Here is a 15,260-nt window from a genome sequence, read left to right as displayed (position 1 = left end):
CCAGTTAGCTAGATAAAGTATCTCTCTGATCCCTCCTTAAAATCTCTTTCATCTGCACCACAAAGGCCACGTTGTTTCTTCTCTCTGCTGAAAGCTGAAAGCATGAGCAGCAAATCCAGCAGACACAGCCTGATTCTTGTGGCGGTTCCTCTGATGTAGATGAACCTCTGAAGTGAAGTGTGTGACATCAGGAAGATGTTTTAATCTGAATTATACTTGCCCATCTGAAGAACAGGTGCCATTATCCTCTCTTCATTATCTCCTGGCCTGGGCTGCTGCCAGCATGAGTAAGAAGGGTTTGAGTCACAGGGATGGAGAAGTTAATTCCTTTCCTGGCCCAGATGCCCATCATGGGGATGAATGATGTGTAGATGAATGAGGGGAGAAACCTCCTCCTAAGAGAAATAGAGCATCCCTCATGAATAATGTAGAGCATTACTTTGAGATTCAAGACATCCAGGACTTGTTGCACACTGAATGTGAATGTGAATGAGGCTCAGCTGCTCTGCAGACACACTCTGGCCTGAGCACAACCTATAACTAACTCACCACTGCCACAGGTTTTATTTTTTAACACTGGCCATGTACTTGGCCTAGTACCAATGCACATCTAGAGACAAACCTCTCTCAATCTCTGACAGAGCTCAATGCAGAAAAACACTCAGAAAACCAATGCAGGCCCTATCTATGCTACTAAGTGAAGCAGGACCTGTGTTTTGTGGGACACAGAGGCCAACAGAGATGTCACCCTGAGTGCCAGAAATAGATAAACACATGTAATGCACCAGGAGGTTGCTTGGTTCCAGGGGACCCTGGCCATGTGGAGCAGGCATGGACTTTGCCTACGACAGTGCTGGTTATTCCAGGGGAAACCATTAATGGGCTGGGCTGATGGCAGAGTGTGGACATCATGGGCTGGTGGTGGAATTCATCCTCAGAATCACAGAATTGTTAAGATTGTAAAAGCTGTTTAAGATCAAGTCCAATGGTCAACCCAGCACCAGTACCATGTTTACTATTAAACCATGTGCTCAAGTGCCAAATTCCCAGGTTTTCTGAACACTCCACTGCTTCCCTGGGCAATCTGTTCCAATGCTTTACATTCCTTTTCATTATTTTTTTTCCCTGGCAGAACTTGAGCCCAGTTTAGTTTGCTAGAGTAGAAGCTGCCTTGCAGTGTTGGAATGGCTATTATGTAGATGCAACACACTGAATATATGCAGGATTTTTTCCCATAATGTTTTCTTTTTGTTATGGATTTACTTATTCTGAGGAGTCTGTATCATTACAATAGCGTGAATTTGTTTAAGATTCTTTTTGCCCTAAAAGCAAAGTGTTATTTCAAGGAATTTGTTTTGGAGGACCGGACAGATGCTACAGACCTGTTTGTACCCTGCAGCTGAGTGTGGTGCAGAAATCACTGATGTAGATCTCAGCAAGCTGCTCTGTCCACATGGGGCTGCAAAGTGGCAGAGGTACTTGCTTGGGGCCTGAATGCAACATGGCATTTTTGGAGATAAAAGGGCTATAAAGTCATGAGTGACACAAAGAAGGGGAATGGGGAACGATTGTTCCTGGTCTCTTCCAAATAGGAGGACATACCATTGCCATCAAATGATAGTAATGAAAGGGAAGTAAAGGAGCAATGGGAATTTTTTTAGAGAACAGATGGTTGTTCTATGAACCTTCTTGCCACAGGATGTCAAAGACATGGAAGGGACAATGCCCAAGCTCATGGAAGAGAAATCCATTTTGTGTTACTAAACTCAGCAAAAAATGGCTTAAGAAATCCCTGAGCACCAAATAATGAAGCTGATACATGAATTTTTGGGGAAAGCTCACATGTAATCGTAGCATTCCTATGCTGCTCTTCCTCAGCCATCTGCTTGTGGTCACTGTTGGATTCAGGGTAGGTGTGCACAGAGTTCCTCTGCAGGTTCTGCTTGTGGGCTGGTACACCAGGACAATGTCTCTTTACAACCCAGAGAAATATACTGGGGTGTTCCCCAGCTGGACCTCATAGAGATTGTAATGAATATTTTCTCTCTGTGTGTCTTCTAAAATGTACCATAGAAAAATAAGTGTTGAAGAAGGCTCTAAATGGTTTTTCTTCAGACCTTTATAGCTACACTCTGGCAAACAACAAAATAGAATTCTTTTTTTCTTCTAGAATTACATGTAGGTGCACATGTTCTTTGAGAGTTTTTCATCAGAGAATGGACAAGGCCTGGAAAAACCAAAGACAGGGAAGACCCCAACAGAGTACTGATTTGGAGCTACCCTTTAAAGTGTGATTCTTTTCTTCCCTTGCCTACAGCTTCCTGCAGTTCTGCTTGGTGTCTGTAGCCCAGCTGTTCCATGACTGGGAGGAGATGGATTTTGTGGTGTATTGGTGCTTCACAGTCCAGAAGTGACACTGAAACATGACATTTCTCTGTGCCAAGCTATTCTTCTTGGTGCCAGCCCAGATGAACTTTGTCTTGAAAGCCTAAGCAGCTGGGAGGGGGTTTGAAAGTGAGGGAGACTCCTAATGACATTGCTTCCATCAGAGTGAGAGTTATTTAGACTTTCCTTGATCACTCAAATGACATCTAATTAAACACCAGACAAAGCTGCCTGCTGTGGTCACTTTGCTGTGTTGTGGTAAAAAGCACAAGCAGTTGCTATACTAGAGTAGGATGGGCAGTGTTTGTTTAGGTGTGGCCCAGTGCAGACCTCCTTCTATACCTTTCTCACTCTTACCTCAGCTCTGTGGCTTATTATGAGATGCATTTCCTGTACCCAGTACTAAAGTCTTCTGTTTGATATTTCTTCTTCACCACAGAAGCCCTGATGTCATCATTAATGCTTCTGGTTTTCTTTAAGCCTTGTGTTTCTTAATGATTGCACAAAGTCATCTCTTTATACTCTGCTAAAGGGCAATGACATTTGTGTAGAGGAAATCAGGAAGAATTTTGGTAGCTGGAGTCTTCTACCAAGGCAGTTGCTTCCACTTCTGCCTTTCCTTGATGCAAGTAAAACCCAACTACCTGGAGACTGACTATGTGACCTGTGTCCTTTCCCAGCATTACTGCTCCTTTGTGCCCCTCTTCCTCTGGCAATTATTCACCTTCCCCTTTTTCCCAGAGGCAGTCTCTGGTGTTAAGAAGGCAATGGTTTGTTTTAGATTTGAAAAATACTGAATTTCAGAGAACATGCACTGCTGCAGTTTGCTTTCCATGTATTACTCTGTACAGTGCTGGATAGATTCTGCAATGCTTAGGTAATGGAGAGTTAGGTCTGTCTTTGGGGTATTTTTCACATCCCTCATTTCAGAGTGTTTAAGACAATGGCAATTCCTTAAAGCCATATTGTATAGGATAAATATGTGTCTCTAATCCTCTGTACATTAATCTATTTGTAGAGTCTTATTCCAGCTGCATGAATAAAGTTCTTTCTTTACCCCAGATTCATGGTGAAAACACAGTAAGAGACATTTATCTGATATTGGGGAACATGAGTATGACTTGGGGGAGGAGTAGATGTCAAAATTTCTGGATTTACTATCTACATATGTGAATTGGAGGGAAACTAAAGCCTGCTGGTGTCTGTGCTTCCCTGTCTGTAAAACAGGGATATGGATATATTTGTATCTTATAGGAAAAATAATTACAAAATCTGTGAAAAATCTTAGAAATTCAACTGTGAGATACCATGCAAGCACAAAATATTAATGTTTTATTATGTCCCTAAACTGTTTCTTGGGGATATATTTAATGGGAAGGATATAGTGAGATCAAAATAAACTTTTTTTCACCCCAAATATTTTTTTTAGAACCCAAAGTAAAAGTTGTCTCCACCAACTGCCATTTCTGCAACCATCTGGAAAATCACATTTTCTGAAGCTTTCCTTCTCTTTATCATCTGTAACTAAAGCTATAAAATAGGAAGACGTCCCTGGTTTAATTAACACCCCTGTAGTTCAAAAGCTGATCTTAGTAATGAGAGGCAATTACAGCCTTTATTGAGGGACAGTCAGGTGGAACTAACCCAGCATCAATCTGCTGAAGACACTTCCTTTTCCAGGTAATTTGGAAACTGCTTTTTATGATGAACAGACTACCTGGCTCAATACAACAGGTGAATCTCTTTCCTCTATAACCTGGAAAAGAACCTCCTGTTTTGAGTTTTGTGCTTCTTTTCTAAAGTGGTTTTTACAACCCATCCATCACCAAATACCAACTGACCTAAAGAATAAACCTGTTGCTTTTTGAAGGGGATTCTTGCTGGTTTTCTTGTTTTATTTTCCTTGTCTACTCTCGCTTTACATTTTGAAGGTTGCCTGGTGTTTGTATTCTAGTTCTAGTAAAAGTGCAGACTCTTGAGATGCAGCCCCATCCTGAGAGGAAGGCAGAATTCTGTGTTCTGCACCTCAGCAATGGTGTGGCAGAGCTACAGAAGGTCCAGAGAAGGACAAAGAAATGATCCAGGAAATGTGACTTCTGCTATATGAGTTAAAACGGCTGTGGATTCAGTTTAGACAGGAAAAAGCTGAGAGCAGAGATAAAGCTGAGTTTAGCTGAAAACATGAAGGTGGTAGATAAGGAAGATTTAGAACTTCAATTCTGCAACTAAGGTGTTCTAGCTGAAACAAGGAGATATCCTTGAAATTAAAATGTACCTTTTCTACATAGCAGATAATGAACTTCTGGAATTTGTTGCCACAGGAGATTGAGGAGGTGTGCAATGTCAAGGGTTAGAAAAATAATTAGACAAACTCAGAGCAGCAGGTCCATGACCTGAGTCTAAAGGTGATGGGCAGGGCTCCTCAGTGGTCCTGCCTCAGTGGTATCTCATGTCAGACATGTCCTCCAGCTTCAGATCAGTAAGAGTGTGGGTCTGCTGAATGCCCTGTGCTTTATCTGCCAGCCATCTATGGGTATCCTGATATCTCAGAGGTCTGGTATAAAGCTAGATGGTTCTTTCTGGAAAACTGATTTAAACCCTCAATATCTCCAATGCAGGCAGATGTATTGGAGACAGTCACTCAAGGTGACCATCATGATTAGGATATCTTCATTTGGCTGTTTACAGGTAGCTGTCTGCCAGTGCTGTGGGTGTCTAAATTCTTCTGTGGTCAACAGATGTCTAGTCAGTCTAATGGGGACCTAATGAACATGATCAATTAGCAGTCAGAACTGTCATTTCTTTTTGCCAGACTTGGGATGGTCAGTGAAATAACTCACTGCTGCCTGTTTTCATAGAATTTTTGTTGACTGCAACAGGAGTTTGGACACATAGAACACATGCAGATATATAAACGTAGGTATATTAATCTTGAACAGAGTTCTGTCCCAAGATTTCCATTATAATGCTTGTAGAAAAATAGTTGTCTCCTGAGAATAACTCACTGACCTGTTTTAGACATCTCTATGTACACAACAGGAACTGCCCTTGTGAAGTACATAGTTTTTCTCACTGACTGTAAAGGAACTCTAAATAGTGGTACTCACATGGTGAATGGACACAAAGGGCAAGTGGGTCCCAGCCGTCTCATTTTGGAGACTTTGGTACACTCTCTTAAAATCTCAGCTGTAAGAAATGTAGATTTTTTTAAAGCAATGTAATCTGAATAGGTATAATTATAAAATCAAAACAACCCCCTGCTTATAGTTTGATTTAGAATGATTAGCCATGATTTTACCATCTGAAAACTATGCTGTGAAATGTGGTATATCCTCTATTCTTGGATTAGTTTAACATCCTGATGAAATTGCCTTTTCCATACTAACTGTCAAAGCCGTAAAACTATGGCACAAGATGGTAGGTTGTTTATTCTTCCAGTAAGTAAAGGTAGAATGGGCATTAAATCCCTAAATTCCTATGCTGTTCCAGCCATGAGTCACTTTCATTAGGTGTCTAGGAGAAAGGCTTATTCAGTATGGGAGAGTTCAAAAGGAATTTCTTTGGCTGGTGGGCCTGTGGATGTTGTTAACTCCATGCTGTCAGCAGACACAAAATTTGGATCCCATCACTGTACTCTGGTTTTGGGACAGAGTTACACCAACTACTCTCAAAAACACCCTGAGAAAGTCCATCTATTTCCAAAATTTCCACTTTTACCTGTGACACTGAACAGACATGAAATTTCTTCGGTTAATCAATGTGATATAACCTTGTTTTGGAGACTCAACATTGTTGAGGTAGAAGATTGAGGCAGAACAGGCTGCTCATTCTTTCACCTTTCCCACTCCTGCATCTACATTGTTTTTCTGTGCCTTGTTTACTTCAGACACAGGGCATGGGTGAGGTGATATGGGAAGATGGTGTGACCTCAGGGTCCCTGCAGCTTTGGATCTGGCTGTGGCATCATGTCGTGGTGTTTGAGGGTCTCCAGGATGAGGGACGAGATGAGAATCTTGACTCCATGTTTCAGAAGGCTGATGTATTATTTTATGATATATATTATGTTAAAATAAAATTATACAGTAAAACTATACTAAAGAAAGGAGAAAGGAAACATCAGAAGGCTAGAAAAGAATGGAATGAATAATAGAATCTTGTGACTGCTCACAGCCTTGACACAGCTGGCTGTCATTGGTCATCAAGTAAAAACAATTCACATGCTGGGTAAACAATTCTCCAAATTACATTCCAAAGCAGCAAAATATGGAGAAAGCTGAAGCTTCCCAGCTTCTCAGGAGGAAAGATCCTAGCAAAAAGATTTTTCAAAAAACATGTCTGTGACAGAGGCATATAGAATGTCAGAGTGATTTGTGTGGCTTGCTTGATGGGGGAGCCGTGACCATCCCCTGCCCTGCTGACTGTGGTGTGTTTCCATCCCCCCTCCAGGCTATGGACACGCTGCCCCAGGGACAGATGCAGGGAAGGCTTTCTGCATGTTCTACGCCGTGCTGGGGATCCCTCTGACCCTCGTCATGTTCCAGAGCCTGGGCGAGCGCATGAACACCTTTGTCAAGTACCTCTTGAAACGCATCAAAAAGTGCTGTGGCATGAGGAGCACCGAGGTCTCCATGGAAAACATGGTCACTGTGGGGTTCTTCTCCTGCATGGGGACACTCTGCATTGGAGCAGCAGCCTTTTCCCAGTACGAGGAATGGAGCTTTTTCCACGCTTACTATTACTGCTTTATAACATTGACTACGATAGGGTTTGGAGACTATGTGGCCCTGCAGACCAAAGGGGCCCTTCAGAAGAAGCCTCTCTACGTGGCTTTTAGCTTTATGTACATTCTAGTGGGGTTGACAGTCATTGGGGCATTTCTAAATCTGGTTGTTCTCAGGTTCTTGACCATGAACAGTGAGGATGAGAGGAGGGATGCCGAGGAGCGGGCGTCCCTGGCAGGGAACCGCAACAGCATGATTATCCACATCCAAGAGGACTCCCAGCACGGCCGGCCGCGCTACAAGGCCGAAGTTACAGACCTCCAGTCAGTTTGTTCCTGCATGTGTTACAGGTCCCACGAGTACACCAGCCGGGTGGTGTCCCACCAAAATTCGTTCAGCTCGAAGCTGAACCCCCAGTACTTTCACTCCATCTCTTACAAGATAGAGGAGATCTCGCCAAGCACATTAAAAAACAGCCTTTTCCCATCTCCTGTCAGCTCCATCTCACCTGGGTTGCACAGCTTTACAGATAACCACAGGCTGATGAAACGGCGAAAGTCCATTTAAAGGGATTTGTCTTATTTTGCTTTCCTTGTTTTTCCCAGTTCTTTGTTGTTTTGGGTTTTTCTGTTCCTTGAGTGAGACGGAGCGAGGCCAAAGGGAGTAGAGCAAGCCAGTCCTCCTCTGAGACTCAGCTCTTGAGCATGAAGCATGGATTATTACTGTTCCAGCAAAGTATGCCTTACATTACCCCCTTGGTGGATGTCAGAGGATTCAAGGTGACGTGAAGTGGGTACCAAATCCAAAGTTGCACACACAGCTGGGAGCCTTCATGTGCCAGTGGCACTCCTGACCTAACAAACTTTTTTCCTCACGAGCAGGTTGCAGTGTGCGTGCGTGTGCCTGTGTGAGTGCCGGGTGCGTGTGCGTGTGTGTGCGCGTGTGCAATTCCACAACCAGTGCCATGTGACAAAAATTAAAGCATCAGGTATTATTTTTTCTTTTGCCCTTGAAGCAGTTGTGTTCCAGCCTGCTTTTTTAGATTGCTTCCAAAAGGAATGGGGAGGGTGGGAGGGGAGCCAATTTGTTTTGGTTTTCTTTTTTTTGCCAAGAGAAGCATGCGCCATAAGCAGTCAATATACCAGGTGTATCATGGTAAATTTTTTAATGCTAGATTTTAGATTGTATTAACATTAAAAAAAAAGGCAGGAGAAGATGGATCATTTTAGCTTGCCAGTTCAAAATTAAAAAAAAAAAAAATAAAGCATGCACTTTGTAAAACTGGTATGCATAATAAAAACACAAGAAAAACTAGCAATGGAATTAATAATCAAAAGCAAATAATCATATTAATTTAACTATATTTAATTTTATAATTTTCAACTGTTCCAACAATTTGCAAATAGAATTCCTAGGACAAATTGGAAAAATTGTTGGAACAGAAGAGTGTATTTTGTTATTTTAATTTTATTTATAAATTATTATTATTATTATTATTATTATTATTATTATTATTATTATTATTATTATTATTATTATTATTATTATTATTATTATTATTATTATTATTATTATTATTATTATTATTTTATGCAGCAATTACCTGCATGAATAGGATTTTCTATTCTTTGGAATGCTTGGTTGAGATGGGTATAAATAGGAGGATGTATATTTTTTCTTATATAATAGTGACAGGGCATTCCTTGTTTTAAATAAAAAAAAATAAAGATGATTGTCTCTAAATGCTTTTGATTTGTAAATAATGGAAAGCCTTTGTTGGTCTCAGGAAGAATTCAAGGGACAGTATCTTGTGTTTGGCTCACTGGGAACTTGTGAGATTAGATGTGATATTGCTTTTTTTGCTAGGCAAAGGCAAAATGCATTTAGCAGTAACAGGCAAAAATAGCTTTACTCCAGTGTTTGAAGGGTAACAGCAGGAGCAGTTGTGTTGGCAAGTTGTAGTGGAGGATGTTGAGACCATGTCATAGAGTTGTTCCTTGGACATTGTCCATCTCTCAGTTGTTCATCCGGACCAAACAGACTTTACAGAACTTAATTAGAGGCCTGATCCAGCTCCCTTTTAACAGAATAGGAATTTTCAGTGATTACATGGGATTTAGTGCTTTTGGAGATTTATCTTTGATTTTACAAGGGTAGGACTGGGGGTTTTATGAACCTGCACCTTTGTCTCTGATTTAATTCTATCTTTTAAATCACTTTCTGTGTTAATTTGCCATACAAAACCCATTTCTTTTTGGCACTAATCACCTCCTGCTGATTCTACCATTCTGTGCTCTCAGTGTAAAAGCAATAATCCTTTTTTTACCCTTAAAACTAGATGGTGTGTGCCCAGCTCTGAGCTCTATGTGCTGATGGATGTTGATACCCTCTCAAAGAGACATTTATAAAGAGCATTAATAGGGAGAAATAAGGAGTGTCATTCCTCCTCTGTTGTCTTCTCCTTGGCTTTAAATTATTAACTATCAAATATGCTCATGTTCTCCACATCTGTCTTTCAGTAAGTAAATGACAAGCAAGTTATCCATGACTTTGACTCTGTTATGCAGCTTCCTTTGGGTGTAGAAATTGCTGTGGCATGAAATCCTCCATTAAGATTGGTGAAGAACAGGATTCTTAATGAGGATGGACATTTTCAGAGTAATGTGTGGGGCAAGCTGGGTGCATCAATGCTGTGCTGCCAGTACCATGTCCTAGGGCAAATGCTGTGGCAGAAGGTGCAATAAAAGAATACCTAAAAAAGCAGTTTCGGGATGTGTTAAACCACCTCAGTGTTTGACACCTCGAAGTTGCTTCCCCTGACAGCCCATAGGGTTCACAGTGCTCCCCAAATTCACTTTTTTCCTCTTTGTTTGTTATCCCAGAAGTGAAAATAAATGCATGTCTCTTTTCCTGCTATGGAGATAAGAAGTATGCCTGGAATATTCACCTCTGTATCATGTACAGCTGCTGGGTGTATTTGACACTGGAGAGAAGCAGGAAAATTTTAGGGTTTGGCAGATTTCAAGTTGAATTCTGTGCCTGGCAAAGGAGAATTTTGGTAACAGGACCTTTAGCAAAATCTTTAAAAAGAAAAAAAGCAGTTTCATCTTATAAAACATTGCAAAGATTTTTTTTTCTTTTTCTTTAAGAAATGAAGAATTTATTATTTCTTCTGCATATAAAAAAATCACCTTTAAATGTCTTATAAAACATGTTGAACTGGAGAGGTTGAAAACTTTACGTACTCTAGCTGATTTGTTACTAAATCTTCCCTCTGGAACCATAAATGAAGAGTCAATTTTAATAGATGGGGTGTTTAACCAGGGGAGAAACTTACCTCAGCATATCATGGGTTATCTGCCACTCAGAGTCTCTGCATTAAAACTCAATGGCTTTATAATAGCTCTGCTTTAGCTTAGTTGAAGTTTGTAGATGTAGTTGAAGAAATCTGTGTATGTTGATATGAAGGAGCCAGAGTAGATGTCCGTAGCCATACTTTTAAATTTAAAAGATATAACCAGTGTATATGTTTGAAAGTGTTTTGCTTGAATGTATCTGCATTCCTTGGGATTTTCAAATCTGCTTATTTATTTTATTTTCTGGCTGAAGAACCCACAGTTGTGTCCAACATATATTTTTGCCACACATGGGATTTTGAAGTAGCAGGATGGATGTTTCATTTGCAAGGAAACTCTTGCAGGACTTTGATTTGTGAGTAGCCAGACACAAGAACTCTCACATGTGCACATCAGAACACGAGGCAAAATCTGCTTCTCTCTTTAGTTGTTTTCATGGTTCTTGACTGATGTGTGAATAATGGCTTGGGCTGTCTGGAACTGGAACAGGCTGAATCATGAAAGGGAAGCTTTTATCCAAGGTTAATCCCAGCTTTTCACCTAAACATGAAAAACCAGCCAGTGAAAGGTGAGCTGACCTTTGTCAGTTGTGTCTCCGACTTCTTACTGCCCTACATGTTTTCTTCTCACAACACTGCTGTTCACAGAATATTTTGGCTAATACATTATTGGGTTTATTCCATTTAAGATATAATCTCTTTCAGAGCAACTTCTGTTGCTCACTACTCGCTCTTTTGAAATTCAGCTATGAGCAGGTAGTAGTGGTGCTGCTTATGACTAGACATCCTAATGTCTGCTATCACTTTGTGATGCACTCTCATTCCCCAGAGTCTCATTTCCCCTACCATTCCCTATTATTAAGCATTAGAAATAATAATAATAAATCAGATTAGTCTATTTATGTCACACTAATGTGCTCTTCATCAAAACAACACAAATTTAGCTCCCTGCTGTCGACTTTGATTATATAACAACCCTATTATCCTATAATATTTCATATTATCATCAAAGGGAAAAATCAGTTTGATCAGTGAAGCACCAAAATAGCTTTGACTGAGCATGCTGTGATATGGAAACAAGAGGAAACTTAATAGAACAATGCAGGCACAAGTCTCCACTTGGTCTTCATTACTGTGTAAGGAATATCCTGACAGATCTAACAGGCACTGCTGTGCCAGAACTTTGTACATGTACCTGCTTTACAGGGATACCTGTAGCTGGGCAGCTCCAGAAAGGGTCTTTGGGTGTTCCTAGAAGAGTCCAAAATAGCTTCTTGGTTGTTAGTGAATGGAGAAGATGTACAGTGACCTTCAGCAATAAACTTCTGTTTGAACTCTCTGTAACAGCTCATTAGGATGAAACAGATATTATTTAAAAAAAAAAGAAATAAAAATAAAATAAAATAAAAAGAGGGAAGTGACCAAGTTAATATTTTCTTATTAGTTCCCTAGTGCTTTGATCAATGAAATGCCAGGGCTGTAATCAAGATTATTGTGAATCTGACCTTAAGCAAGGTAATCCCTTGTTTTCTCTGACAGATTTGGAAGGTTTTGTTAAGGAAAAAATAAAGCTTGATTTGTTGCTAAAAGCTTAAAAAGGAGCAGTCAGTAGAACCAAGATGGAGCATGAAAATGTTCCAAAACCATTTGGTGTGTGCAGAGCAGAGGGCAGGGGTTTGGGCAGAAGTATCTTTCAGCTGAAGTTTATGTCCTCATTTAGCTTTATGTAATATTCCTGTTAATATTAAGATCTAATTAAGACAGTCATTTAAAATCTTTATGAGGAAGCTGGATGAGAAAGATGTGTTGGAGTGTGTCCATTACACTAATGTTATGGACTTTTTCATGCATATTTCAACAAGACACTATTACTGACTGGAATATTGCACAAATTACAATGAGAATCACACCACTGCTACTTTCAGCAGCCAGAGATGTGTAACACTCACAGAACTGAAAAAGAAAATAATACTTTTCTGACCAGCCTGCTGTCGGCTAACTTTTTATATAAAATTTTGTTTTGGGAACTTCAGCAAGATAAATTGTAGAAAAAGGATTTGCTATCATAACAATTCACCAAAATTGAAACAAATGGAATAATGACATTGGACACAGAGAAATTGATTATGGATGGAAGGTGCCCTGGAACTCTTATGCCAGTTAGTCTGAGCTCAGAGGCTGAATGAAAACCATGAAAAACTGATGAAGCCCTTTGCCAAAATGCAGTTTTCAGTTCTTTAAGATGCATATTATGAATATGGCAAAGCAAATTTCACCCCCATAAAAGTAGGAGGAAGGCAAAAAGAAAGTTGGGAAAACATGAACTTGTTCTCAGAAGCAGGAGTAGTTCTGTTATTTCCAGTTGAAATGGCTGTGAGGTGGTGCTGAAGGACTGCTGAGCTTTCATCTGTGTAGACTCAATCTGGGAGACTGACTGTCCTCTGCTCAGTCAAGGTCTACCCCAGTGTTCCACTGATAATGCCTGATAGGGAGATTCTTGGAGTTCCTGTCTCTCCAGTCAGGTTTTTGCTGCTGTATCCATTTAAACCAAGATTTTATTCAACCAGCCCATCCTGAGCAGTGCTGGCCTCTGGGAGATATTATGTTAGTGATGCTATTTCCTCCTCCTGGTGCTCCCAAGTACAAGAGGACATGAGCAAACTCTCTCCTTGTCTAAGGCCTGGCTAGGCAGGGCCTTCCTCTGGAGCCAACTGATTTGGGTGCCATGCAATGAATCCTGATTTATACCCTTTTCCTGAGACTGGAATTTTATTTGTACCCTTTTCCTGAGACTTTTTTCCATTTACTGCTAGACACTCTATCAGTGCCTCCAACTACTGCTCACCATGAACAGCCTTTCCTAAACCTAAGGGAAAGCAGTAAGACCTAAAACCAACAGTCATCCTGTGTAATTCATGCAGCTGTATTTTGCTTTATGGAATCCAGTCATTCAAAGCTGCCTGCTAATTTTAGGCTGGAAATACTATCCCTGGAGCCTTCAGCCTTCATTTGTCTCTCCTTCTGTGAATATTGTAATTAATAAATATCCCAAAGCCCTCCTTCACCTTGCTTTCTGACAGGGTAAGGAGTGCTGCCATGTATTAACACCTACAACAGATTGGGAAAAAAAAAGGAGGGGAAAGATTAATGTTGCAATATTATTGGTAATTAATATCCACAGTTCCAAGCCGTGTTGTCTTTTAGTTCACTTTGAGAAATGCAGAGCAAACAACAGGACGATAACATTTATCATAGCTGGCAATTTCACAAGTGGAGCTGGCAAATATAATAATTGAAACTGTGCTCCATAATGCATCTTCCTCATGCACGAGTTCTGATACCACCATCCTGGCTTTGATTCATTGTTTATCTGGCCCGTGGAACAGCTTGCAGTAATTGCTGTATCCAGAGCACTCCACTTGAAGCTAGAAGAGAGATCCATTTCACAGACAGCCACCCTCTGGCTTTCCCTACACCCTCTCCCCCCTTTCCCACTCAGACATTAACTCATTAGTTTGCCATTTCATGGACGTATGTTCAGGCCCAGGATCCCCAGATTCTGTACTCTGCCCCCTCATCTATTAATGAACAGCATTATGCTACACAACTACACCCTGGGGAAGGAAATGTTCCTCTCTAATTACGACTGACAAAAGAAATCTACAGATTGATTAAAAGCAATATGTCGGGAATTAAGTAGGAAACACAACGTGGATAACCTTGGATGGGTGAGATCTGTTTCTTCCCTGGCTGGGATGCAATGCATTGTCCTACAAGGAGAACTTTGGAGTGTGTTGGTTTGGGAGAAGGCCTTCAGGAGAATGGCCAGCACAAATCAAATAAGCAGGTAAAGAGCCACAGTGGTTTGGCTCATTGTCCGTAGGTCACTGGTGAGGTCCATGGCATAGTTTCAAAGAGTCATGGCCTTCTGGCTTTAGTTTATTTTCCAGTCATCTGCAGGCATCCTCCCACAGGAGTGGCAGGAGGTGTGGGAAGGATGGACCAGGGCTGGTTCTTAGTGGAGTGGATTGTTGTGGTGAGACCACCTTGCCAACACCAGTATCAAAGGGAAAGTAGGGAAAATTGTCTCCTAGTGCACCTTTCCTCTCCTATTCCATGGAAGAGATCAGTTTCACCAACCCTCCTGCTGCCTGCAGCAAATCCAAAAGACCTGAACTGTGGTATCCTTGTCCATCTTTGATAGCACCTCCCCAGAGCCATAGGAATAGGTGGGAAATTCTAATCTTCTTTAGCTGAGTTCAGGAGGTCACAATATAGCAAAGAAACCTCTTTGTATTGACTGTGTTTGGACAGTTACTACATGTCAAAATGTCATCAAAACTGACCTTTAGAGAAGTAACATTTATTCATTATTGCTGGCTCTCCCTGCAGAGGGGGTACGAAGCGCCTCAATCATAATTATTGTTCAGAGGATAATTAATCTGATAAAAGTATTTAATTATATTATCTGAAGTAGACTGTGTAAGTGATTTTGGCCTCCCAGAGTCTGAAACTGCAACTCTAGAAAACGATTTCCAAAAGGCCTGTTTGATAATATCACTTCTGACATGGGGGTCATGCCTCAGCTGCCCTACTGACATGCATCATCTTGGCATCTTGGCTGGAGCTGGTGTTGGAAGAATCCGGGGAAGGGATTTTAGTTCAGCACCAATGCAGTGAGGCTCTTAATTACCTCTGAATTCAGGGCTGATATCTGACTTGCACACTGGGCAAGAGCTCAGGGCTGGTTTCTCCTTGGGGTTTCTCCTTAGAAACCAAGACATGGAACTTGGGTGCCA

General features: G+C 40.9%; 1 protein-coding gene across 1 annotated transcript in view; it reads left to right on the top strand.

Annotated features, from left to right (window-relative positions):
- The window catches only part of KCNK9 (potassium two pore domain channel subfamily K member 9), a 90,124-nt gene extending 81,981 nt beyond the window's left edge, over positions 1–8,143 (top strand). Inside the window, exon 2 of the mRNA XM_036379066.1 lies at positions 6,832–8,143. Coding sequence (XP_036234959.1) covers positions 6,832–7,673 — 842 coding nt within the window. The 3' untranslated portion in view covers positions 7,674–8,143. The remainder of the gene's footprint in view (positions 1–6,831) is intronic.
- Positions 8,144–15,260: the final 7,117 nt, after the last annotated feature.

The sequence above is a fragment of the Molothrus ater genome, chromosome 1 (assembly GCF_012460135.2).
Source record: "Molothrus ater isolate BHLD 08-10-18 breed brown headed cowbird chromosome 1, BPBGC_Mater_1.1, whole genome shotgun sequence".
In the NCBI taxonomy this organism is placed as follows: domain Eukaryota; kingdom Metazoa; phylum Chordata; class Aves; order Passeriformes; family Icteridae; genus Molothrus; species Molothrus ater.
The sequence above is the reverse complement of the archived record's forward strand: the minus strand, read 5'-3'. Positions and strand labels throughout refer to the sequence as shown.